The 24,110-nt window shown below is 39.0% G+C and overlaps 1 protein-coding gene across 8 annotated transcripts in view; it reads left to right on the forward strand.

Annotated features, from left to right (window-relative positions):
- The first annotated feature begins 1,390 nt into the window (after positions 1-1,390).
- The window catches only part of cep170ba (centrosomal protein 170Ba), a 65,523-nt gene continuing 42,803 nt past the window's right edge, over positions 1,391-24,110 (forward strand). For 5 of the 8 annotated variants that reach the window (XM_073039790.1, XM_073039795.1, XM_073039797.1 and 2 more), the window contains exons 1-7: positions 3,037-3,168; positions 4,103-4,230; positions 4,541-4,684; positions 10,343-10,432; positions 10,742-10,820; positions 18,589-18,647; positions 18,734-18,875. In XM_073039790.1, coding sequence (XP_072895891.1) covers positions 4,580-4,684; positions 10,343-10,432; positions 10,742-10,820; positions 18,589-18,647; positions 18,734-18,875 — 475 coding nt within the window. In that variant the 5' untranslated portion in view covers positions 3,037-3,168; positions 4,103-4,230; positions 4,541-4,579. Of the gene's footprint in view, positions 1,410-1,530; positions 1,550-2,696; positions 2,922-3,036; positions 3,169-4,102; positions 4,231-4,540; positions 4,685-10,342; positions 10,433-10,741; positions 10,821-18,588; positions 18,648-18,733; positions 18,876-24,110 lie in introns of those variants that run through there. The other 3 variants (XM_073039792.1, XM_073039793.1, XM_073039791.1) reach the window with 3 other exon arrangements.

Below are 24,110 nucleotides of genomic sequence, written 5' to 3' on the forward strand. Positions count from 1 at the left end.
TCCGCTACACCACTAATTTTGGTGTGGTTTGCAGACTTGTGAATCATGCCACGTACATTCTCATCCAAATTATTAATATATGCTTTCAGTAAATATCTACTCTTTTCCTCACTATCTGAAAAATCTAACAGCTCACATTCAGCAGTTAAACTTTCTCTCCACAATTAGTCGTCTAATTTTATTCATTACATTGTACTTATGTATTCTCTTCAATTCTGATTGCTTCAAACTAACTCTCTTCAAACTGAGGTGGTATGAGCTAATTCTTTTCACTTTACCTGCTTGTACTCAGCTCATTTTTCCAAAATTATTTGGAAGAGTTTATAAATGAAAATATTTAGAATAGACTAAATAGTAGATGAAAGACCTGCAGCATATCTTCTGCTGCATTCTGCAAAATATCAAAAAGTGCATTTATTGTTCATTATCCCGAACTCAACTCTTTTCTGTTAATCATAAACTGGAATGTTTGTGACTGCAGTATCAAGTTCCATTCTTGATTCTAACACTTCCCCCAAAAGAGGCGGTAGATTGACGGATTGAGAAATTTGAGATATTCTCCCTCTCCTGTCACACTAATTCACCCACAAAAACAGTTTGAACATTTTTTGTTTCAAAGTATCTGAACTAAATAACTTAACTCACAGTAAATTAAAACAATTCAGGGACCTACATGTAGAAGTCACTTAAATCAAACCTGCTGGCTTTAGAGTTTCTGTTTCCCACATGGTGTTCCCGAAGGAGTGCTCCAGTTAGGCACTGAATAAGACACCTCACACTTCTCCAGTAACACATGACTCTCCCTTTTTAATACATAACCAGGTGAAACTTCATGACATCATCACAGGAAATTGTGAATACCCAAACGAACTAGTAAGTCCTAAACTACCACTAATAAGCAGTTAAAAAAACAACTCCCATGCTTTAAGGCATTTTAAGTGCATGATTGTTATACCTGTATATCATTGTTCTGCGTCTCTTAAATGAATAATATTTTATTATACATTGTTTAATTCGGCTTTGTTTCTATTCACTTCGGGAAGTACGTTTCCCTGTATCAACCTCACACTGCTCGCTTCCCATCTATTTTATAAATGCATGTCTCTAGCACAAACTTAATTTGTATGTATGTGTTTGAGGTCACATTCTTCGCCACACATCTAATTTTCTGAAGTTGTGACCTCAAATGAATAATTATCTGCAATTTTTGGAAATTTAATTTCAGGGTAGGATTTATTTTAAGACAAATGTTCACTCTAAAAAAGACAAGAAGGTTCAACAGAGGTACCTCTGTTCTGTACGATTATGAGAAAAAATATTGAAGTCATAATTATATGTATATTTGACACTTTCATACAGGACTGCCGGAAATCTAAAGTTTGACTGCTTTCGAAGGAGCACGCTAAACTGTAAGAGCACAGGCGCATATCCCGGTCCAGTCTGCAGGGTGGGAGTACAGTACAGGACTCTCCACTTCCCACCTCGCTATGGGATTTCGCACCGGCGACTCGGCTCCGTAATAGGGCTGGTCTAATATTTTTTAAATTAAGTACGAATTGTTATTTGAATAGTTCCGCACTGTTAGAAATTAAAGAGCTGATAATATTTTATGATATCAAACACCAATCGTCAGAAATAATGTACACTAGACTATTTATTAATCTGGCGCCTTCGCGCTGCAAAAGGCAGGATCTCCCAGTGGTCACCCATTTCGATTCGACTTCCCATTCCCGTGCTGACATGTCTGTCTGTGGACTCCTCTACTTCCATGATGAGGCCAAACTCAGGTTGGAGGAAGAACAGCTCATATCTGGGTAGCTTCCAACCTCATTGCATGAACATCGATTTCTCTAACTTCCGGTAATCTCTCCCCTTCCCGCTTCTCCCTGTTTCTATTCCCCAACTTGGTTAGCTTCTCACACCTTACGTTTTCATCACCTCCCCTTCTTAAATGCCCACTGTCCTCTTGTCAGGTTCCTCCTCCTTCAGCTCTTTATTTCTTTCACCTATCATCTCCCAGTGTCTTACTTCATCCCTCTACCCTCCCCTCAACCTGGTTTCACCTATCACCCACCAGCTTGTACTCCTTCTACCCCCCCCCCCGCCTTATTTCAGCGTCTGCCCCCTTCCTTTCCAATCCCGCTGAGGTTATTCCCCTCCATCTACGCAGGCTGATTTGCTAAATTCTTTCAGCATTTTGTCTGCGTTGCTCAAGATGCCCCAGCATCTGCAGAATCTCTTCTGTTTACTATTAGCAAGAATCCATGTAACAAAAATATTAGTTAAATTTTCACGTTGCAACACATACTTAGATTATTTGAGTTCAAATTGGTAAATAGTTAGAGCGGAGATGAGTCACAACTCATACGTGTGCAGGGAAACGCGTAATGCGATCGCAGAACTGTATTCTCCTATTTCGAACGCTGATAAAAATGGTTAAATGCAATACTTGCACAACTCTTCTTGACATCAGGGAGTTAACAACAGAACGCTCAACCTATTATCTTCTTACGTGCTGATAGATCTCGCTTTTCCAGTTCGGTCCCGGATTCCCCTATTTGCACTTCAGTGCTCTTAGGCATAATCTTCAACTCCACATGTTGACTTTATCCACAGTCTTGGAAAGATAAATGTTTACAATTCGTCCCCCAGTAAAGTCCGCTGGCAAACAGTGTCTTTTATTACTAATGCAAATTTTGGCTGCTGAACATAAGGAAAATAGCCAGAGTAATATCCATAAAACTGTATAGGGGCGTAGCGATACAGTATCTTCCAGAGTAATAAAGTACAGTACTGATTGGAGGGTAAAGTCTAAGTGTACAGGCAGGATGATATAATTCTCCATGTAATTTGATCGATGCGCACCAAATATTGGACAGACCATGTTGTACCGCGTTGTGTCTGTTCACCTTGCATGCCAGGTAAAGTTACACTTGGTCCAAGCTTTGTCCAGAGAGGCAGCTGTGTGTCCTGTCGCCAGCCCGGGCCAGTCACCTTCCCTCTCCCTCTCCCAGATGGAGCGTTGCTGCTGTCAGGTGGCGGCTGACGTCAGGAACCTGGTGGTGGCGGCGGGGGTGGGAAGGGAGCAGGGCAGCCGGGAGATGAGGCGGCGGCGGCGGCGCGGTACCTGAGCCTCCCGGTAGAGCTCGGCGCTGTCTCCGGTTGAAGGTGAGAGTGGCTCTCGCTGCTGGATTGCGGTTGTGCCTCCAGGCGGGGACAGCCGCCTGTCCGGGCAGGTTCGGCCTAGCGCGGCAGACGGTCGCGTTGTCGCCGCCGGTAGCAGGGCGGGGGGCGGCTGCCGAGTCGGGGAAGCGGCCGATCGGAGAGGCTGCGGGCCCGGGGCGGGAGGCGCGGCATCGGCCTCGCGTTGGCCATCACCTGTCATAGGCTGGGCTGGGTGGTGGCGAGCTCTCGGCCTTTCCGAATCGTCACGTCTTCTTGTGAGGGATTTCCATTCAGATGTTTCATTCTAATCCTAGTTGTCTGGAGCCTAATTCATTGTTCTGCTCGTAGATCATATTGTTTTAATATTTAATGACAGATGGTCGTGGGGAAAAGGCGACGATCAGAGAGGAAGGCTTGGATGTTTCCCCTTTTCATTTTTGAAACAGCCCAGATTTCCTAAATGAATGAAGAGAAATACCAATTGCGCTAGGATTATATAAATTCTGGAGAATCATAGATTTTGCAGGTTCACAGAGACGCGGGTTTCCTTTGATATTGTTTCGGTTAATGTTTTCATTCAGCGAGGCAGCTTCCAATTTTTGTGCAGTTTAAATTTCGGTCCCGCTATTATCGTTAAAACTGTAGCTTAAAAATAAGTTTGTTTTACCAATATAACATACAATTCGTGTCTCGAATTTTTTGGCTAATTTGAGGGGGGTTGCAGTTTCTGTCTGCTTTTGCTGGTTTTATTTTGGTTGCATGTGGCAAATAACTGGAAAAGATGGGTGGAAACTGGAGAGGGCGACCTACTTTCGTGGTTTGAATGCGCTGTATGATTTCAGTGGAGTAGTTAAAACAGGAGCCACTAGTACACAGTGTTCATTGCATTATCTTTGTTACAAAACGTGCTGAAAATTGTCTTCTTTCTCTCCTTCAGCCTTTCCTCCCTAAGCAACCAAACTGGAAAATATTGCATGGCTGGCTGGATATCCAAGATTAGTTTCAAGACAGTAATCTTCTCTATGCTCTAAGTATTTCAAGACTCTGGAAGAGAATTGTGTGCATGTAATTATTCCCAGATATCAAATCTTTCCATCTTGTTATAATTGTATGTGTTTCACTTGTTAATATCATATGTGACTAAAGAATATGAGAGTTTAGAGGACTTGTGAAGATTGATTTATAATGATTGAATTTAGTTTATAGTACTTAGTGAAAATATTAATAAAAATCATTGTTTTAATTATTGATCAATCTTGCATTACACAAAAATAACATTTTTTCTCCCCCTTTACTCCAATTTTTATTTTAAAATGTGAATTTTAAGAGAGAAAATACTACAACTTATTAATCAAATCTGTTGTACTTGTTTTAGCATGTTGAATTGTGGAAATTAGGTGCCAAAACACCAAGAATGAGTGTTACTTCGTGGTTCCTGGTGAGCAGCTGTGGCTCTCGCCACCGACTCCCAAAAGAAATGATTTTTGTTGGGCGAGAAGATTGTGAACTAATGCTTCAGGTAACTAATTTTAACTATAAGTTGACCTATTCTCAAATAAATTATCTATAGAGGGAGAGAGAGCAAATAACAACAGGAAAGCAGTGGAAGATTGTATTCTCATTTAGACTGTAAGGTTATTGGGTTTTTTTGCTGTTAGCTCATTCCTGGATGTTCCTGTACCACTCACTGGCAAGAGTACATCTCGATAGAGACTTATCCTCAGATGTTTACCAGTGGTACAAAGAGGTGCATTCTAATTTAGCACTTAGTCCAGTTGTCCACATACATGAAAATCACAGTTCTGGCTCATAATTTTCTTGTATTTTGCCAGTTCTTTTAAACTTTTCCTTTTCAGCTGAGAATAAAGGGTTTTGGAAATATTTTCACTGTGCCATTAGTTCATTTATAACTTTTGGTTGTTTTTGCTGGTAGAAATGTCAGGTAATGAGGAATCAATGCTGAGTTATCTTTGCATACCCGATTGACATCCGTAGTTTAAGGAAAAGTAAAATTATTGCTTTAGCTTGTTGTACTAATATAAGGATGTTTAGTCCCTGCGTTCTCATGCATAATGCAGGATTTGGTCAAAAGCATTATAATAATTTTCATAAAGTACTACAGCACAGAAACAAGCCCATTTCGGCCACTTAGCCTGTTATTCCCATCGATTTGCACCTGGACCATAGCCCTCCATACTCATCGTGTCTATGTATTTATGAAAACTTCTCCTAAACGTTGAAATCGAATCTGTCACTAGCAAATTGTTCACTCGCACTGCTTACTGAGGTTCCCCTTATATATTTCGTCTTTCAACCTTAACCTGTGACCTCTAGTTCAGTGGAAAAAACCTGCTTGCATTAAGCCTATCTATGTTCCCCCGGCACCCCAAATGTTGTAAATCTCTAACAAATCTCCCCTCATTCTCCTACACTCCAGGGAATAAAGTCCTAACCTATTCAACCTTTCCCTATAACTCAAGTCCGGTAGTCCCAGTATCACCCCTGTAAATTTTCTCTGTATTCTTTCAATCTTATTGATAGCTTTCCTGTAGATAGGTGACTAAAACTGCACACAACACTCACCAATGTTTTTTTTTGCTCTCTTTTTGTACTACTTATTGTTTATATATGTAGTTCAAAAAGAGAGCAAAAAAAAGACGGTGAGACCAATTGTGTACAGGAGCATATGCATCAAATATGGATTGAACACTCTTAAGTCTAAATGTTGACAACACACAAGGTTGTGTAGAAGGACAGAGCTAAGATACGCTGGGACTTCCAAATATGGACTGATAAGCTGTTACTGGCCAACCAACCAGACGTAGTAATACTGGACAAGGAACAGAAGAAAGCTATAGTAACAGATGTGGCAATCCTGAATGACAATAACATCGGAAAGAAAGAATATGAGAAGCTGAAGAAATACCGAGGCTTGAAAGAGCAGATAGGAAGGATGTGGACGGTTAAAGCCAGAGTTATCCCAGTGGTGATAGGAGCACTTGGAGCTGTGACACCTGCAGTGGGAGAGTGGCTCCAACAAATCCTGGGAACATCATCTGAGATGGTGGTCCAGAAGAGCATACTACTAGGAAAAGCAAGGATACTGCGTCGAACCCTCAAGCTCCCAGGCCTCTGGTAGAGGACTCAAGATTGAGGGAAAAATACACATACACGCCACCCATAAGGAGTGAGAACAAAAATATGTATATGTGTGTTTATGTATGTATGTATGTGTGAATGTGTTTATGTGTGTGTGCATGTATCATTTATAGATTTTTAAATTATGTATTACAATGTACTGCTGCCGCAAAACAACATATTTCTCAATGTGTACAGTAGCATAGTGGTTAGCACAATGCTTTACATTACTAGTGACCCAGGTTCAATTCCCACTGCTGTCTGTAAGAAATTGGCATGTTCTCCCCATGATCGCATGGGTTTCCTCCGGGTGCTCTGGTTTTCTCCCACAGTCCAAAGACACACCCAGTGTTAGGTTAATTGGTCCTTGTAAATTGTTTCGTGATTAGGCTAGGGCTAAATCAGGGGTTGCTGGGCAGTGCAGCGATTGAAGGGCTAGAAGGGCCTACTCCACACTGTATATCAATAAATATATATTAAACCTGATTCTGACTCTACAACTTCAACCTAACACCCAATTCCTGTACTCAATACTTCGATTTACGAGGGCCAATACTCCAAAAGTTCTGTTTACGACCTTAACTAATTGTCCCTCCACTTTCAAGGAATTATGTATCTTTACTTCTAAATTCCTCAGTTCCATCACACTCCTCAGTGCCCGACCATTCATTGTGCAAGTCCTACCCTGGATTGTCCTCCCAAAATGCAACACCTCATGTTTGTCTGCATTAAATTCCATTATTCAGTCCATATTTTCATCTGGCCCAGTCCATATTGCAAGCATTGATACCTTTCCTCGCTGTCCACAGCTTGTGTGTACTTTGAGTACGTGTCCTTACATGAAGATGTTGATGGATGTGAGTGCTGTGTGTGGGATGTTCTTGCTTGGTTTTATATCAGTTGTTGGGATGAGGTAACTTTTCTAGCATGGTAACAGGCCTTCTGGCCTAATGACTCTGTGTAGTCCAGTTAAACTCATGTGACCAATTAGCCCTAACCTGTACGTCTTTGGAATGTGGGAAGAAACTTGAATACCTGCAGGAAACCCACACAGTCACTGGGAGAACGTATAAACTCCTTAAAGACACTGGCAGATTTGAACCAGGGTCATAGCGTAATGTTAACTGCAACACTGTTGTATTTCCTTACTAATATGGATTTTATCCAGTTGTTTTCTCCAACTAATTACTCTGTTCCTAATGTTTCTGAAAAGTTATTTGTGTTATATCTTGGAAACTGAACCAAAATATTTTTTTCAATTGGTCTACCTTTCTTTAGCTGTCCTAAATTTATTTGTCTGCACAAGGTCTAGATTTGACTGCAACTTTTTCTTATTGTTTTTAATATTTCAATCCAGCTGGAATGAAGGAGTAGTCAGTATGTTGTGTTAGGAATTCAATCAGTTGAATGTTAATGATTGACATCAATTTATGCAATCATTATCCTGAGGTGGTTCTGTAACTTTGAATATTTAATTGCACTTCCTTCATAATAAATAAATTCAGTCAGTCTTAAATAAACTACCAGTTATTACAATAAAATTAATATATTAACATACCAAGCATTAACAGTGGAAGGAATCTAAAGCAGATTAAGGTGCTGGGAAAAGCTAGAGACCTTGACATCTTTCATTCAAGCATTAAAAAGATTGTTTAAACTAGTATTTAGCATGTTAGACCTATTTATAAAATGTGCGATTTAAATGTAGCCATCAATTAGAGGTACATATTAGCACAAAGAATTAGTCTTTTGTTTAAGGAACTTAAAATAAAATTCAGCCTGAACCAGTGCAATTAAAAGCTAATGCTTCTCCTTGTCAGGAAAGTCCAAAAAAAACGGGTTTGGGCAGTCTGGATTAAATTTCTAATAGGGGTTGCTCAACAGCTCCAAACAACAATCTCACAAGAATGGTTGGTGTAAGAAATAAAATGGTAATGATGAAACTGCTCTTCCAGGCTGGCTTGAGGCCAAGTAGAGCAACGTACATGTTGGCACAGATTTCATTTTAGCCCTCACTTTGATGGTGTAAGTTCTAGATTCTATTGCTCTTTGCTGCTACTTGGTATAGATTCAACAAAACCATGCAAACCTTATTTGTTGCTTCACAATGAATTTGTGTACTATCACAAATAAAAGCTGTGGATGCTTACCACTGCTCTTCATTCTAAGCTGGAGGACGTGCTCCCTAATATTGAGTAGAATATGATAATGAAGTGACATAAAATATTTTTTTCTGCTGTGGTCCAGTTCTATGGAATTTGGTATGTCCGCCTATCCTACAAGAATAGGTTACTCCCTCCATGTCAGTACTGGAGTGCATCTTCACTGTTAGGACTGAGGTGGTTCAAAAAAGGCACCATGCTTACACAAGTCTGGTTGAGAATTAAATGCTAGACTTGCTAGTTGTACTCACAACCAATGAAAGAGAAATTATATTGCCAAAAAGCAATTGATGCAAATTTAGTTTCACCTTTGATAATTTTTCATGTATTTCAAATCAATAGCTTTATTTTATACATTGTCCCTTGGACATATTTTTAGGTTGCGTATGAAATGCTAGTGGTTGTTGACGTTCAGTGGGAGGAGATGCAGTGCAGTGTTTTAGTGATTTCTCACCATCTAGGTAGCAAATCGCCAGGATTTGATAAAATAAAAAGATTTGAAAATCAACTCTTTTTATTTTCTCAAAGCCAGAAGATTTTGAGAATCTTAAATAAAAATAGAAAATGCTGTGGGTTCTTAGCAATCAGATAACACTTGTAGAATGAGATAATGAAGAATGAAAGGTTTTTGATTTGAAATATTTTTGATGCATTTCTTTTTCCACAGATGCTTCCTGAACTGCTGAATGTTTCCAGTGTTTTATCTTTTCAATGCAAAACACTTCAGTATTTATATAATCAACAGAGCAAATAACAAGATGACTATTAATTTTAAATAGGTCCCTATAGTATCTATAAGTGGAAAATATTTAGTGTTAATTAGAAATCAATAGAAAATACTACGAATATCAAGTGTATGAAACTTTCATCCCCAGTAGGGTTCAGAGACAGTTAAAGCTGGAAAAGGATCAAGTTTTAGTTAACTTCATGAAACTGCATATTGAAGAAAGGCCTGAAGTGGCCATCATTTAGCCTGTCACCATAAACTAATTTGACTTTTTTTTATTGTTCTGATTTTTACTTGTATTCTTTCTGAAATCCTGGAATAGTTGTACTGTAAAAGAATTTTCACCTTCTCCCCAACTACCTTCCTTATCCCGTTCATTGTACGTTTTTGTATTCTTCCTGTTCTTTCCTTGTTTCATCTGCCAGCCGCTGTTTCCTGTCCTAATTAAGTTTTTCTTAGTCTGGCCCTCCTTTTTCACCATTCATTGTCTCTCTTCTCCCAATCTGATTTCTCTTTCCTTCTCTTTCCATCCATGTCAGCTTTCCCTTACCTTTTTCCTTTTTTTATTTATTGTGTCCTTGCTTGCTTTGTCACATCACCCACCCCCCCAAATTTGATTGAAACATATTGATTGAATAAAGGGAAAAGAAACTTGCATGTGGATCTTTTCATGACTTCAGAATAATTGTTTTAAATGTCACTGGCATCCAGCCTAGAGTGGTTTTTGCTGTAAAGTAGAATCTGTTCAATATAGATAAGAAATTCGATGTACATATCACAAACAAGCGAAAATCTTCAGATGCTAGAAATCCAAGCAACACACACAAAATGCTGGAGGAACTCAGCAGGCCAGGCAGCATTTATGGAAAGAGTATGGTCGACATTTCAGGCCGAGACCAATCTTGATAAAGGGCTTTGACTCAAGATGTCAACTGTACATTTTTCCATAGATGTTGCCTGGCCTGCTGAGTTCCTCCTGCAATTTGTGTGTGTCAGTGTTTATATGATGTCTTTGCTGTGCTATGTGTTATGATTGTAGTTACTTATAATACAATAAGAAGCGTGCTAAATTGGAACCAATTAGCACAATACTGAAAATAACTATTTCATATAGCTAAATAGCTAACATTCATTATACATGTTCTCCCAGTCTCGCAGTGTAGACAAGCAACATGCAGTAATCAACTATGACACAGCAACAGATGAGCATCGGGTAAAGGACCTTGGAAGTCTAAATGGGGTATGTAGAAAAACAATAGAGTCATTGTTTCACACCATAAGTATTTTCATGTTAATACAGTTCACTGGGTCAGAAAAATACTTAATTTTACTAAGATGAAATTCAAATCATGGTAAAAGTGCTCTTCAATCAAAAAAGTTCCATGATACAGTTCTGGTTTGAAATTCTGCCTTTTTAAAAACTGAGACATTAATTATTCACTAAAATTATTGTTAATTTTAGCCATATTGATAGAAGTATCCATCTTTCCTTTTGCATTTGAACACTTCTCGTGCACTTGTAATATTGTTCCTGAATTTCTCTTTGCAGACGTTTGTAAATGATGTGAGGATTCCTGACCAAATTTACGTAACACTAAAAGTGAATGACACTGTTCGATTTGGATATGATATCCTTTCTTAATCTAATTCACCTTTGAAGCTCTTATTGGATTTATAGTTGCCAGTGTGGAAGTTTTGATGTACAGTGCTGTGGTGAGATTCCTGTAGTAATGAGTGCAGTTTTGTTCTGTTATGCATAAGAAAGGATAAGCTTGCCTTCTGTCAAATGTGGAAGCTGAATATGAATTGTTACCTCTCCAGATCAATTCTGGATGCAGCTTGAGTATCAAAGTCCATTAGCAGTCTCTTGACTGTAATAACAATGCAAAAGTAAGACGTATTCGGAGGATTGGGGTGCAAATGAATAAAGATTACATGTCTTGTATGAAGAATGAGGTGGACTGTATGACATTCTTTGTCTTTACAACAGCAATCAGCTAGGTTTCTATCATGTTTACGCGAAAAAGGTAATGGTCTTCTGTATATTTTTGAAAAGACTTCATGTATTCAGTTAGGTTATTTCATGGGGGAAAAAGGGTCAATATCATGGAATGAGAACACTAACCTGGGAATAGTAATCTTAAATGCAGAAGTGTTAATGAGCATATACCGCAAATGTCAGTGACGATTTGAAGATTTGAGTTTGTGAGGATAGACTTATTGAGGTGCATAGTGTTGTGGTACAGGTTTTCGAAACCATCATGCATGTGGCTTTAGGAACTACTAATAGAAATGCCTTTTAATGCAACTGATTTGCTAATGAGATAATCTTTGTTTACAGGAAAGTGAAAGAAAAAACAGTAATTTTATACCTTGCATAAATACTTCTTCAACAGCGGACTTGTGGACAATATTAGAGTCAAAGAGAAGTACAGCTCAGAAACAGGCCCTTCGGCCCATCTAGTCCATGTCAAAATAATTTAAACTTCCTACTCCTATCGACCTGCACTGAGACCATAGCCCTCCATACCCTGACTATCCTTGAACCTATCCAAAACTCTATTAAATGTTGAAATCGAGCTCACATGAACCACTTGTGCTGGCAACTCATTCCACACTCTCACAACCTTCTGAGTGAAGAAGTTTCTCCTCTTGTTCCCCCTAAACTTCTCACCTTTGTCCCTTAACCCATGACCTCTGGTTGTAGTCCCACCCAACCTCAATGGAAAAAAGCTTGCTTGCATTTACCCTATCCATACCCCTCATAATTTTGTATACCAACATCAAATCTCCTCTCAGTCTTCTTCTCTCAGACCCAGCAACATAAATTTTCCTTGTACTCTTTCAAACATGTTTCCTGTAGGAAGGTGACCAAAAATTCTGGATCTGCTGTTTTTCAGGCCATGTTATAACTTGGTTGTATTCCAGAGTACCATTTAGGTTCAAAGATTCAAAGTACATTTATTATCAAAGTATATATGCATAATACAATACTGAAGTTTGTCTTTCCCACAGACAGTCACAAAGCAAAGAACCATGGAACTAACCTGTTCAAAGAAAAACATCAAACTCCCCCTACCCTCACAACACACAAAGCAAAACACGCAAGTAACAACAAAAGAACGAGCATAAAACAAAATCAAAAAGGAGATTTCAGTATTGTTCAGCTCAGTGTTCATTATCTGCAGGCCACCCTGATTCGCCCAAGAGTAATAACAAAAAAGGAGCGACCAAAACTAGAACACCTCATGAACCTGAATTAGAGTGCAAATCTACAATCCACGTCAATTACACCTTGATCCAACATAATCCACCGACAGCATCGAGGGAGAGAGAGAGATAAGGACTTTCCGCCGTGAGTAGTGAGTGAGAGAGCAAGAAATCATTATAGCAGACACCTTGGGGTCTGGCAGCAGCGAGTGAGAAGCTGTTGATGGTGCTGAACACTTGTTCACCTTCTACACCACTCAATGATTTCAGTCTTCTTTGGCGCTTTAATTGACAAGAGATGGAGTTGATTGTGGGCTCGCACACCATTTCCTGGTTTCCTGGCCTCTTTGCTGTACGCTTTGGTTACAGCCTTGTGGAACACTTTTGGAGACAGAAAAATGCCAGATGGCCTGATCAGCCTGAAATCGCATTGCCAGAATGTAGATTATGGGCTCTAACAGTTGCAGAGCCACATCTGAAATAAAAAGAAGTGAAAGGAATCACTTTGTGACCCATCTTGAGGATGTCACCTTTTGAAGCATTGTTCACTGGTGCCATTGTTTTGATATTGCACTTTCAAATGAAAGTTCAAAGTAAATTTATTATCGAAGTGTATGTATGGTACCATATACTATCTTGAGATTCATTTTCTTGCAGGCATTTGCAGGGAAAAAAGAAATACAGTAGAATTTTATGAACAAATACACATAAACAGACGAAGACTGACAAGTAACCAATGTGCAAAAGAAGACAAACTGCAAATTAAAAAATATACCAAGAACATGGGTTGTAGAGTCCTTGAAAGTGAGTTTGTAGGTTGTAGAATCAGTGTAGAGTAGAGGTGATTGAAGTTATCCATCCCAATTCAGGAGTTTGCTGGTTATAGGGTTATAACTGTTCCTGAATCCATTGGTGTGGGACTAGAATGTATCTCTTGCCTGATGGTAGCAGTGAGAAGTAGGCATGGCCTGGATGGTGGGGGTCTTTGATGATGGATGCTGCTTTTTATAGCAGCGTTCCATGTAAATATACTCAGTAGTAAAGAGGACTTTGTTGTGATGAACTGGGTGGTATCCACTACTTTCTGTAACCTTTTCCATTCCTGAGCATTGGAGTTTCATACCAGCTTTGAGCATCCATAGAAATTTAGCTAAGTTTTTGGTGACAAGCTTAATCTACACAATCTTCTAAGAAAGTAGAGAGTTGTTGTGCCGTCTTTGTGATGACCCTTGTGTGCTGGTCCCACGATAGGTATGTTAATGTCAAGGAACTTAAAGCTACTAACCCTCTCCACCCCCATTCCCCTAGTGACGACTGGCTGATAGACCTCTGGCTTCTTTGTCCTGCAGTTGATAATCAGCTTTTCGGTTTTGCTGATGATAAGTGAGAAGCTGCTGTTGTGGTACCACTCAACCAGATTTTCACTCTCCCTCCTATTTGCTGACTCATCACCACTTTTTCAAATTTAAATGCAGCATTTGAGCTGTACTTAGCCACACAATCATAAATATGAGGTGAGTAGAGCAGGAGGCTAAGCACACAGCTCTGTGCTGGTGTTGCCAATTTATACTAACTGGGGTCTACCAGTGAGGAAATTGCGGATCTAGTTGCACAGAAAGGTACCAAGCCCCAGGTTTTGAAGCTTAGTAATGAGTTTCAAGGGGATGACAATATTGAGTGCTGTAGCCAGTGAAGAACATCTTGATGTATTCATCTTCATTGTCCATGTGTTCTGGAGCTGAGTGAAGAACTAATGAAATGGCAGCTGCTGATGGCCTGTTGTGATGGTAAGCAAATTGGAGTGCATTCAGGTCATGCCTCAGGCATGAGTTGATATGCTTCATGACCAACCTCTCAAAGCACTTCATAATGGTGGATGTAGTTGATGCTGGAAAATAGTCATTGAGGCAGGATACACGTACTTGGGCACCAGTATGATTGAGGCCTGTTTGAAGCAGGGGGGTACCTCAGAAAGTGGGAGGTTGAAGATGTCCGAAAACACTCCAGCCAGTTGATTAGCTTAGGTCTTTAGTACTCGACCAGGTCCACTGTATGTGCCAGATGCTTTCCGTGGATTCGCTCTTCTGAAGGATGATCTCACGTCAGCCTCAGAGACTGAATTCGGGGGCTGTGAGAGTGCACAAAGGTGTCTCCATGTTCTTTTGGTCAAAGGGAGCATATAAAGTTCATCTGGGAGAGAAACCTCATTGCAATATATGTTGCTTGGTTGTGCTTGTGTTGGCATTCAAGCCCTGTCACAATTATTGAGCATTCCACTGTGATTCAAGTTTAGTGTGGATTTGTCACATTGCACGTGAGATGCCTTTCCAGAGGTCATACCTGGACCTGTTATATGAAAGTGTTTTCCATACCTGCTTTGCTAATGTTTAAGTTTTACTATTCGTTTCTGGCTTAATATTTCTTTTATAATCCATTAAAATCATTATAAAGAGCAGTATGGTACTGTAACGGTTAGTGGAATGCTATTACAGCGCTAGCAACCCGGGTTCAGTACCTACTGCTTTCTTAAGGAGTTTGCATGTTCTCCCCATGATTGCATGAGTTTCCTCCGGGTGCTCTGGTTTCCTCCCACATTCTAAAGATGTATGGGTTAGAGTAATTGGTGGTATGGGTTTGTTTGGCCAGAAGTGCCTGTTACCATGCCGTACTTCAAAATTTAAATAAATAAACAAAAGATTGTAAAGCTGTACAATATATTTTACAGCTCCTTTCAACAAAAGTACTTTTCTACCAGATGTAATAACTTTAATAGATCTCAAAGCCATCCATTTTATTCAAGACACATTCAGTTAGTAAATACAGTGGATTCCAATTAATTGAGCCATCAGTTAATCAAGGCAGCCGCTTATTTGGGCCAACTCTTAAAGAACAAAATTTAATCAAGTCAATATCTAGGATTCCTTTCATCTATCTGGGACACTTTGCTGCTTAATTGGTGCAGGAGGCAATGCCAAACAGTTTTGTACCTAGCATCAATCGCATGCATTTGAGTGGCTGTTGAGACACCACACAGTACTTATAGTGAACAGTTTGTAAATAACTTCAGTTACGAGTGTTTGTGTTCAAAAAGAGCGTTTTTTTTTGTCACCGATAGTTGGTGAGAAATAAGCAGTAAGACAATTCAAAACTGTTTGCTCACTGCGGTTTCAAGTACTCATGCTTGGAGGTACCAGACACAGCTGGAATTAAAATGAAATTATTTCACTACTTCAAGTTGGGAACTATAAAGAATTTGAAACTATCAATGATCATCTTGAATGTTACATTGAAAATGAATATTTGATGGCAGTCCATTACCTGCACTAGATTTTATTCATTTATAGTCAAATCAAAAGAATACAGCAGCATTACCTCGAAATTCCTCCATCAGTAACTTTTAGGAACTAATACACAGTTTTATAGGAGTATTGAAAGTGTTCTAATCTGTTCTGTATTTCATTTAACTACATAATTTGTTACTCAAACAGAAGTTTGTCTTTTTAAAAAAATACCTTTTTAACTATTTATGTGAAACTTTGACAGCAGCTTAATTAGGCGAAAATGTACTGGTTCTGATACGTGCAAATTAACTAGAATCCACTGTACATAAAAATATAGTTTTTCTTTGGAAACTGGTAATGGCTTATATTTGCAATTAGGGAAACTGTAACAGGAAATTGCAGTACATGGATTTGAGAGCGAAATAACAGATCTTATGGCACTGTATTTCTCTCACTCCCAATCTATTCTATTTCTCACTGGATAGGTTTCCTATTTTTTTTTTTACCTTGTTCATTATGCTCTCATCTTCTTTCATTAAAGAGGTAAATTACTTGTTTTGGGGAGGTTAAAATGACATATTAAGGAGGAAAGGATCAGAAGGTTTAATTAATTGAAGTTAAGGAAATTAGGATGGGAGGGAGCTGAAGTGGAGAATCAACAGTTGGTTTGTTTGCCCTATTACTGTACTACATATTCTGTGAGATTTTGGGTCTATGCATTTGTAGCATTAGCTTTACTTCACCATTATTAAGTCGATTATCCAGCAGTTTCACTTGCAAAAATGATGCCCTATCAGTGTGCATAGGAAAATTACAATAAATTTCTGATCCATATTTTTTTAAATCCCATCCACAGCATTTTGGAGGTGGGAGAGCAGCCAGATGCCTTGCTACATATTGGTACCAATGACATAGGAAGGAAAAGCAAAGAGGTCCTGAAGAGAGAATTTAGAGAGCTAAGCAGAAAGCTGAAAAGCAGGATCTCCAGGATAGTGATTTATGGATTTCTACCTATGCCACGTGCCAGTGAAGGTAGAAACAGGATGATTTGGCAGATAAATGCGAGGCTGAGAAATTAGTGCAGGGGACAGGGCTTCATGTTCTTGGATCACTGGGATCTCTTCTGGGGGAGTTAAAACTTGTACAAAAGGGACGGGTTGCACCTGAACCCGAGGGGGACCAATATTCTTGCAAACAGGTTTGTTGGAGCTGTTGGGGAGTGTTGACAGGGGAATGGAAACCAGAGTGAAGGGACTCAGGATTGGACAGATGGTAAAACAGCAAAGGAAATGTGCAGTCAGATGGTCAGGAAGAGCAGGCAGATGATAAGACAAAGTTGAAGACTGCAGGGTAATATCAGTGCATTAGGGATGCAGAATCAAAAAGGGTAGCAAATACAGTACTCAAAAAGTTATATCTCAGTGCGCGGAGTATATGAAATAAGGTGGATGATCTTGTAACACTTTTACAGATTGTCTGGTATGATGTAATGGCCAACACTGAATCGTGGCTGAAGGTTGGTTATAGTTGGGAGTTGAATGTCCAAGGTTACACATTGTATCGTAGGGATCGGAAGTGGTGCAGTTACTATTACAGAGAAGGTGCTCAAAAAGCTAGAAGACCTAAGGGTACATAAGTCACCCAGACCAGATGAACTGCATCCTAGGGTTCTGAAAAAGGTAACAGTGGAGATTATGGAGGCATTAGTAATGATCTTTCAAGAATCACTGGACTGTGCCGTGGTACCACAGGAGTGGAAAACTGCAAATGCCACTACACTCTAAGAAAAGGAGGGAGGCAGCAGAAAGGAAATTATAGACCAGTTAGCCCGACTTCAGTGTTTGGAAAGATGTTGGAGTCAATTGTTAAGGATGAGTTTATGGAGTACTTGATGACACAGGACAATATAGAACAAAATCAACATGGTTTCCTGAAGGGAAAATCTTGCCTGATGTATCTGTTGGACTTCTTTGAGGGGATTACACATAAACTAGATAAAAGTAATGCAGTGGATGTTGTATATTTGGATTTTCAGGAGGCCTTTGATAACGTGCCAGACATGAGGCTGCTTACCAAGTTAAGAGCCCATGGTATTACAGTAAAATTACTGGCATGGTTAGAACATTGGCTGATTGGTAGGAGGCAGCGACTGGAAATAAAAGGATCCTTTTCTAGTTGGCTGCCAGTGACAAGTGGTGTTCCACAGGGGTCTATGAAGAACTCTGGGCTTCTTATATAAGAAAAGACGTGCTGGGGAGGTTCACAAGGATCATTCTGGGAATTAAAGGGTTATCATATGAGGAACATTTGTAGGTCTGTACTTGCTGGAATTTAGAAGGATGGGGGCAATCTCGTTGAAACCTTTCAAATGCTGAAAGGCCTAGACAGAGTAGATGTGTAAAGTATGTTTCCCATGGTGGGGGAGACCAGGACAAGAAGTCACAGCCTCAGGATAGAGGGGCATCCATTTAAAACAGATGCGGAGAAATTTCTTTAACCAGAAGGTGGTGAATTTGTGGAATTTGTTACCACAGGCAGCTATGAGGGCAGGTTATTGGGTGTATTTAAGGTGGAGATTGATAGGTTCTTGATTGGTTATGGGGAGAAGGCCAAAGAGTTGGGCTGAGGAAGAAAAAAAAAGGATTAGCCATGACTGGCTCAATAGGCCAAATGGCCTAGATTTACGACTGTGGCTTATGGTCTAAACGGTGTTATTCCATGGGAAGGCAAGCCTTAGGGACTGCGTACTAGGTGAAGTGAGCAGCAATGTCAATTTTGAATAAACCTTTTAGGAAGGTACTTGTTTCCAGGATTTGGAGATAGGTGTAATTAATTTGCAAGAGCAAAATGAGCTAGATTGGCTCTTAGAGTATTTTTATAATTTTGTTTCCTTAACAAGTTTCACATTCTAACATGTATATGTTGGAAAAAAGTACTCACAGAGTTCCTGAAGAAGCCCTAAAGGTAAGTAGAGCTCAGCCATCATATAAATCAAAAAGAAGGGAAAAAAATGCAAACTAATCTTTTTTTTTTCTTTTGTGCCTTGATAGCATGAGAAATACACCAGTCAGCTTCAGATACACGTGAAAACAGCAGAAGATAAGAAAGTGGAACAATCTGATATGGTGCAGGACCACTCAAGTACAAAATTGGAGTCACCAAGGCAAAACCTTGAAAAGACTGAAAAGAAAGGTGTGCGTATTCGTTATTCTTTGGCAATAGATGTCACTCTTCCCTTCTGTAGTAGTTGTTAATACAACAATATTACATTTATTGCATTAAAACTGGGTGGATTGATGAGATGTTGTAATCCACTCAATTTCAAAATACAATCTAGTTTTCAATAGGAAAGGATCATGAGGTTTACTTGCAATGCCTCTTATCGTTAAGGTAGAATTGAGGTTTGTTATTTACATTTTGTAATGGTAATTCTAGTAACCTGCACTGCAGCTTTAGCTTGGCCTACAAGCTCAGTTTATGTTCATATAGCAGCTATATTACCAATTCATTGTGCAGTGGTGCAGAATAACTACAGGGAACAAGAACATTTCTCAATACTCTGCTGGCTCTTTACATCTCCATATGTGTCAGAAAAGAGGGGTAGGTCAGCAGCCAAAAGGCTTTACTTTGCTACTGCAGAAAATGCATGTCCTCACTTTATTGCGTTTAGGGTACTAGTTTTGCTTTTCTGTAGCTGAATCTGGATGAATTATGAGCATGTCTTTATCTAGTAATCAGGAAATATGGATATTATTCCCATTTTGGATTTCCTATGACCTCAGTTCCATAACTTCCACTGCAAGCAGACGTAACTCCCCAATATGGCCTGTTCAAATTTTCCCTGATTCCCTGGCAATTGTGCAGGTTACTGCTGGTGTGAGTTGTCCCAGTCTTCAATGCTCCACCTTAGTTGCATTATATCAAAGCTGGGTACTGTATCAAGAGAATTAACTCAGAACCTAATATTCATATTCATGAAAAAGAAAATGTGCATTTGCTCTACTGTTACTTGGAGGTAAGCAAGGAGATAATAATAAGTCAATTTAGCATGATGGCCTTTAATGCAAAGACATTGCTGTACAAATGTAAGTCACACTTGTGGCAATATTATACAGCTTTGGGACAACTAATGGAAAAGCATGGGCACTTTGGTCTCTGTACCCAAGAAAGGTATACACTGGTACACTACTTATTGCAGATTCATTAAAGCACTCATGGTATTGCAGTCTGAATACTCATAGGTATATGCCACCAAGAAGACATCTGTTCAAGCTACTCTTTGCTGTGTCAGGAACTGGCATGGAGCCCTGCTGTCACTGCCACCAAGTTGTGGGTCAATGAGATCATGTTTCATAGATGCAGGAATGTAGCAACAGAGGGCAAGGGTTTGCAGCAGGTACCCAGGATAACAACACTATCAGCAATGCATTTCCCTATAAATAATGGCAATTCTTAGTACTGATTCCATTTGCACTTCTGTCTTTAAGGACACACCCCAGGTGGTGAGCAAGGTACCAGTGTATTTGCCTTGGAGGTGTTGTATTGCAGATTGACTGGATGGGTTTCTGGGTTGGGGGAGTTTGAGTTTGAAAAGTGGAAATTCAGAAGAATGAGAATTGATCTTTGTAAGATTTTGAGGGAGATCGAGAGGTTTAGATGTTGAGTTTCCTCTGGCTGGGCAATTTAGAACTAGGAAGTGAAGAGTAAGAGGCGAGTAAATTAAGAATGAGTTACTTCAATCAAAGAATTGTGATTCTTTTGGATTTGTCGACTTAAATTATGAATGCTGAATTCTTGAGACTGTTTAGCAGATTTTTGGACATTGATCCAATGGGTATGGGGATTGGCTGAGAAAATGTATGAGATAGAGTGTCAGTTATGATTCTGTTGATTGATGGTGTAGGCCTAGCTTCTATTTGTGTTCTTGTAGGTTAAGTTTTCATAGATTAAGTGCTGCATCTTTAAGTGCCTCTGAAATACATAATATAGTCAATTTATATCAAAGAACATTTTATTTTAGCTACAGAGTTCCTAGCTTACACAAATATGCTAACAGTTCAGTTTTAATAATACTCTCTGACATTGTGATGGTAGTAATATTATCATATTAATCTCTGTGGCTGTTTCATTGGCTGTAAAGGAATTCTACTGTAGCTGAATCAATTCCAGAGTATAACCTAAAGCAACAAAATGTAGATTGAGATATGTTGCAATTTATTGTCACTCTGGCGAACCTATGGCACAAATGCCTGAGATGGCACAGGCAAAAATTTTGTTGCCCCGTGATATGCAGTGCCGCCTCTCATTTCTTTAAACTTAACTTTTTTTGTGAATAGGTTTTCTAATCTGTTGATTTCAATCTGTCTCTGTTATACTTATATTAATAGTAAAACCTATTGCTGCAATCACGCAGAACTTTATTAAGATTACTTTTGGAGTAAGTATCGCATACAGTTTTGGTCTCCTTTTCTAAGAAAGGCTATGTTTGCCATAGAGAGTCTGGAGCAAAGGTTCACCAGACTGGGGTGGTAGAACTGTCCTAAAGGAAGTGATTGGATCAGCTGAACCATATTTAATAGAATTCAGAAGAATGAGAAGGGATCTGTGCTAGCCAAGGACTCATCTTCACCCACCTGCCTTTTCCTCATGGCCCTTAATTCCCCTACTATGCACCCCATAGCTCTTAATTCCCCTACTATGCACCCCATAGCTCTTAATTCCCTTACTATGCAAGGGTCTCAACCTGAAATGTCAGCAGTCCATTCTCCTCTACAGATGCTGGCTGACTGGCTGAATTCCTCCAGCAGCTTGTTTTTTTTTTGCTCACTAAGCTTAATTGATGGGGAAGATTATCCAGCCAACTCTTCTATGGGCGGCTTAATATTGTCATAAATTGCATTGTATTTTAAAAGAAAAGGTTATTTGATTATCATGGTTCTTTTCTGGAGTGTTGTGACTACACAAGTACTTTGTTGGTTATAAAACAGAAAGAATCTTAAGATTTAGTAGAGTAGATATTCATGATGGTTCCAAAATTTATTCCGTTGGAAGTCAATGAAATGAAATTGGAGACAGAATACAGTGTGCGATTGCATAGTGCATTTAGTGCCTCTAAACTAGATAGATTTTCTCATAAAGTTAAATTACCAACTAAATGCCAAGTTCAATTGTATTGGACTGTATGTTTTTTATTTAATATTTCAAGCAATCAATGAAGCCTCCTGATGCATAAATTATGTATACTACTGTAAATTAAATATAAAACAGATTTAAATATTTTGGCTAGTAATTATAGAGAATACAGATGTAACTCTGAATTACTTTGTATATTAAGACCATTGTAATGGAAGGAAATTAATTTTCCTGTATGGTACAGGTTGACCACCACAAATATGGAATGATTGGGACCTATGCAGTGCTGGATTAATGATTTTGACAAATCACGGGAGGTTAGGTTAATAGACGATTTTGTCTGCGTTGTAGAACTGCTCAGGACTTAAATTTTCATCAGAAACTTAACTTAGCAAACTCAGCAGCTGTTTCCTTCTCTGCTGACTGTTTTTCACCGTGCATTGCACAAAATATTATGCCATGCTGTTGTTTGAAATGCTGAAGCCACTGTAATCACACTCGTAATCCAGTCCTCATTCTATATGAAATTATTTCACATGTTTCTTCACCATCTCTCCTGACAGTTCTACATCTTCAATGGCATGGAGTTTAAACCATTTTATGAGAACTTTATCTAGTTATGAACTCCTTCCATCTTTCGTTGTTTTCCTTATGCACGTCTCTTTTTTTTTTGATTCGCTGTCAGCAAAGAACTGGAGCAACTTTTTGTTTCGTTATATCAGAAACTGTGGAAGAGCCAATGTTATGCAAGTCACATATGCGTTTCACATTCACACCACTGACAAGTTTTTTCCAGAACTTCCACCTTGTATAGTTAATGTATTGCTTTTGCGCTTTACATGAGAAGCACTTCCTTTATTCAATGAAGACACGACTGAGGCAAGATACACACAGGTTACAAAAATAAATGCAGAATAACTCAAGGGAATGACTTGCTTCTTTTAAAGATCTTGCTAACAGCTAATTGTGCTAATAGCGCCACCAAAACAGTGCTGATGAATTGGCGCAGTGACACAGGACATTTGAAATTAGGCTGGCGAAAATTATGACTGAACCAGTGGTGCAACCAGATTACTGATTCCCAGATTCAAGGTGGTCAACCTGTATAAGCTTTTTCTGTTGAATACTTCGTGTAGTTTTAGTAAATATCTTAAAATTCTTCTGCCATTACTTGATGGGAAACTCGGGATGTTATACTGATAGTGGACCTGTTTTGTGGGTATACTATATGTCTCATTTTCTATTATGTTTTGGTGAACAAGTCGCTGATGCCGTTGAGCTTGGCCTATATGCATGCCTAAACATAATACTGATATGGGAGTGACTTGGATTCTGAGTGGAAGCAATGTAGGTTGAATAGTTTCTTGTTTGTGCATTAGATTTGCTACATTCCTTTGGAAAGCCTCTCACCTGAGGTGACATGCTGCATTATGTGAGAGAGAGAGAGTGAGAAAATTGTGATAGATTTTCTACTACAGCTTCAACAGGTGTCTTCTGCAACTTAAAACTGATTGAAGAAACTCATTAAACTGGTTTGCCTTGTTTAATTTGTGAATTAGTTCAAAACTACACAGTTGAAACTGACTTCAATAATTATTTGTTGGTATATTTTAGTCACTGTGCTTAATATGTAAGGTTCAGACAGTAGGAATACTAGTTTTTTAAGGAGGCATTAAGAGCATCCTTTGATCTCTTATTCCTGAGTAATTCCTTGCTATGACAGAGCTAGGAATAAGTTGGCCTATTTCTGAAGATGTGAATGACAGTTCTGCCCTTTGGAGATGGCTGAATGCAATTAGACCTTCAATTCTGTGATTTTGGCCTGGAGCGTGTTCTGAGGTTGGTTTATTTATTGTGCGGATGGGGTTGGATGATTTTTGCATAGAAAACATGCGATTGGCATTTTAGATCATGGATCAATCTTGGGTCACAAGAAAAGGACATCCATGCTTGTGTTAACTTTAAAATAAATAAATAAATATTAAAAATCATAATAGAAATTTGCAGAGGTAGCCATTTAGCCCATATTATCTCCAAAGGTCAAAGAAGTCCCATTCAGTTCCATTTATGCTCTGTAACCATGTAATCTGCTTCACAGTTTACTTATGAAGATTTCTGTCTCTTTCAGCCTCTGAGATAGTGATTTCCAGATTCTCACCACTGTCTGGATGAATAAAAATATCTTCTGTGTTATTCTTTAATTTTTCAATTCCTCCCTGCTCTTTGTGTTGATTGATTTAAATCTGTACTCTAGGCTGTTGACTTCCAAGGAAAACGGGTTGTACCTATAGACTG

This window comes from Hemitrygon akajei, chromosome 3 (assembly GCF_048418815.1).
Source record: "Hemitrygon akajei chromosome 3, sHemAka1.3, whole genome shotgun sequence".
Classification (NCBI taxonomy): Eukaryota; Metazoa; Chordata; class Chondrichthyes; order Myliobatiformes; family Dasyatidae; genus Hemitrygon; species Hemitrygon akajei.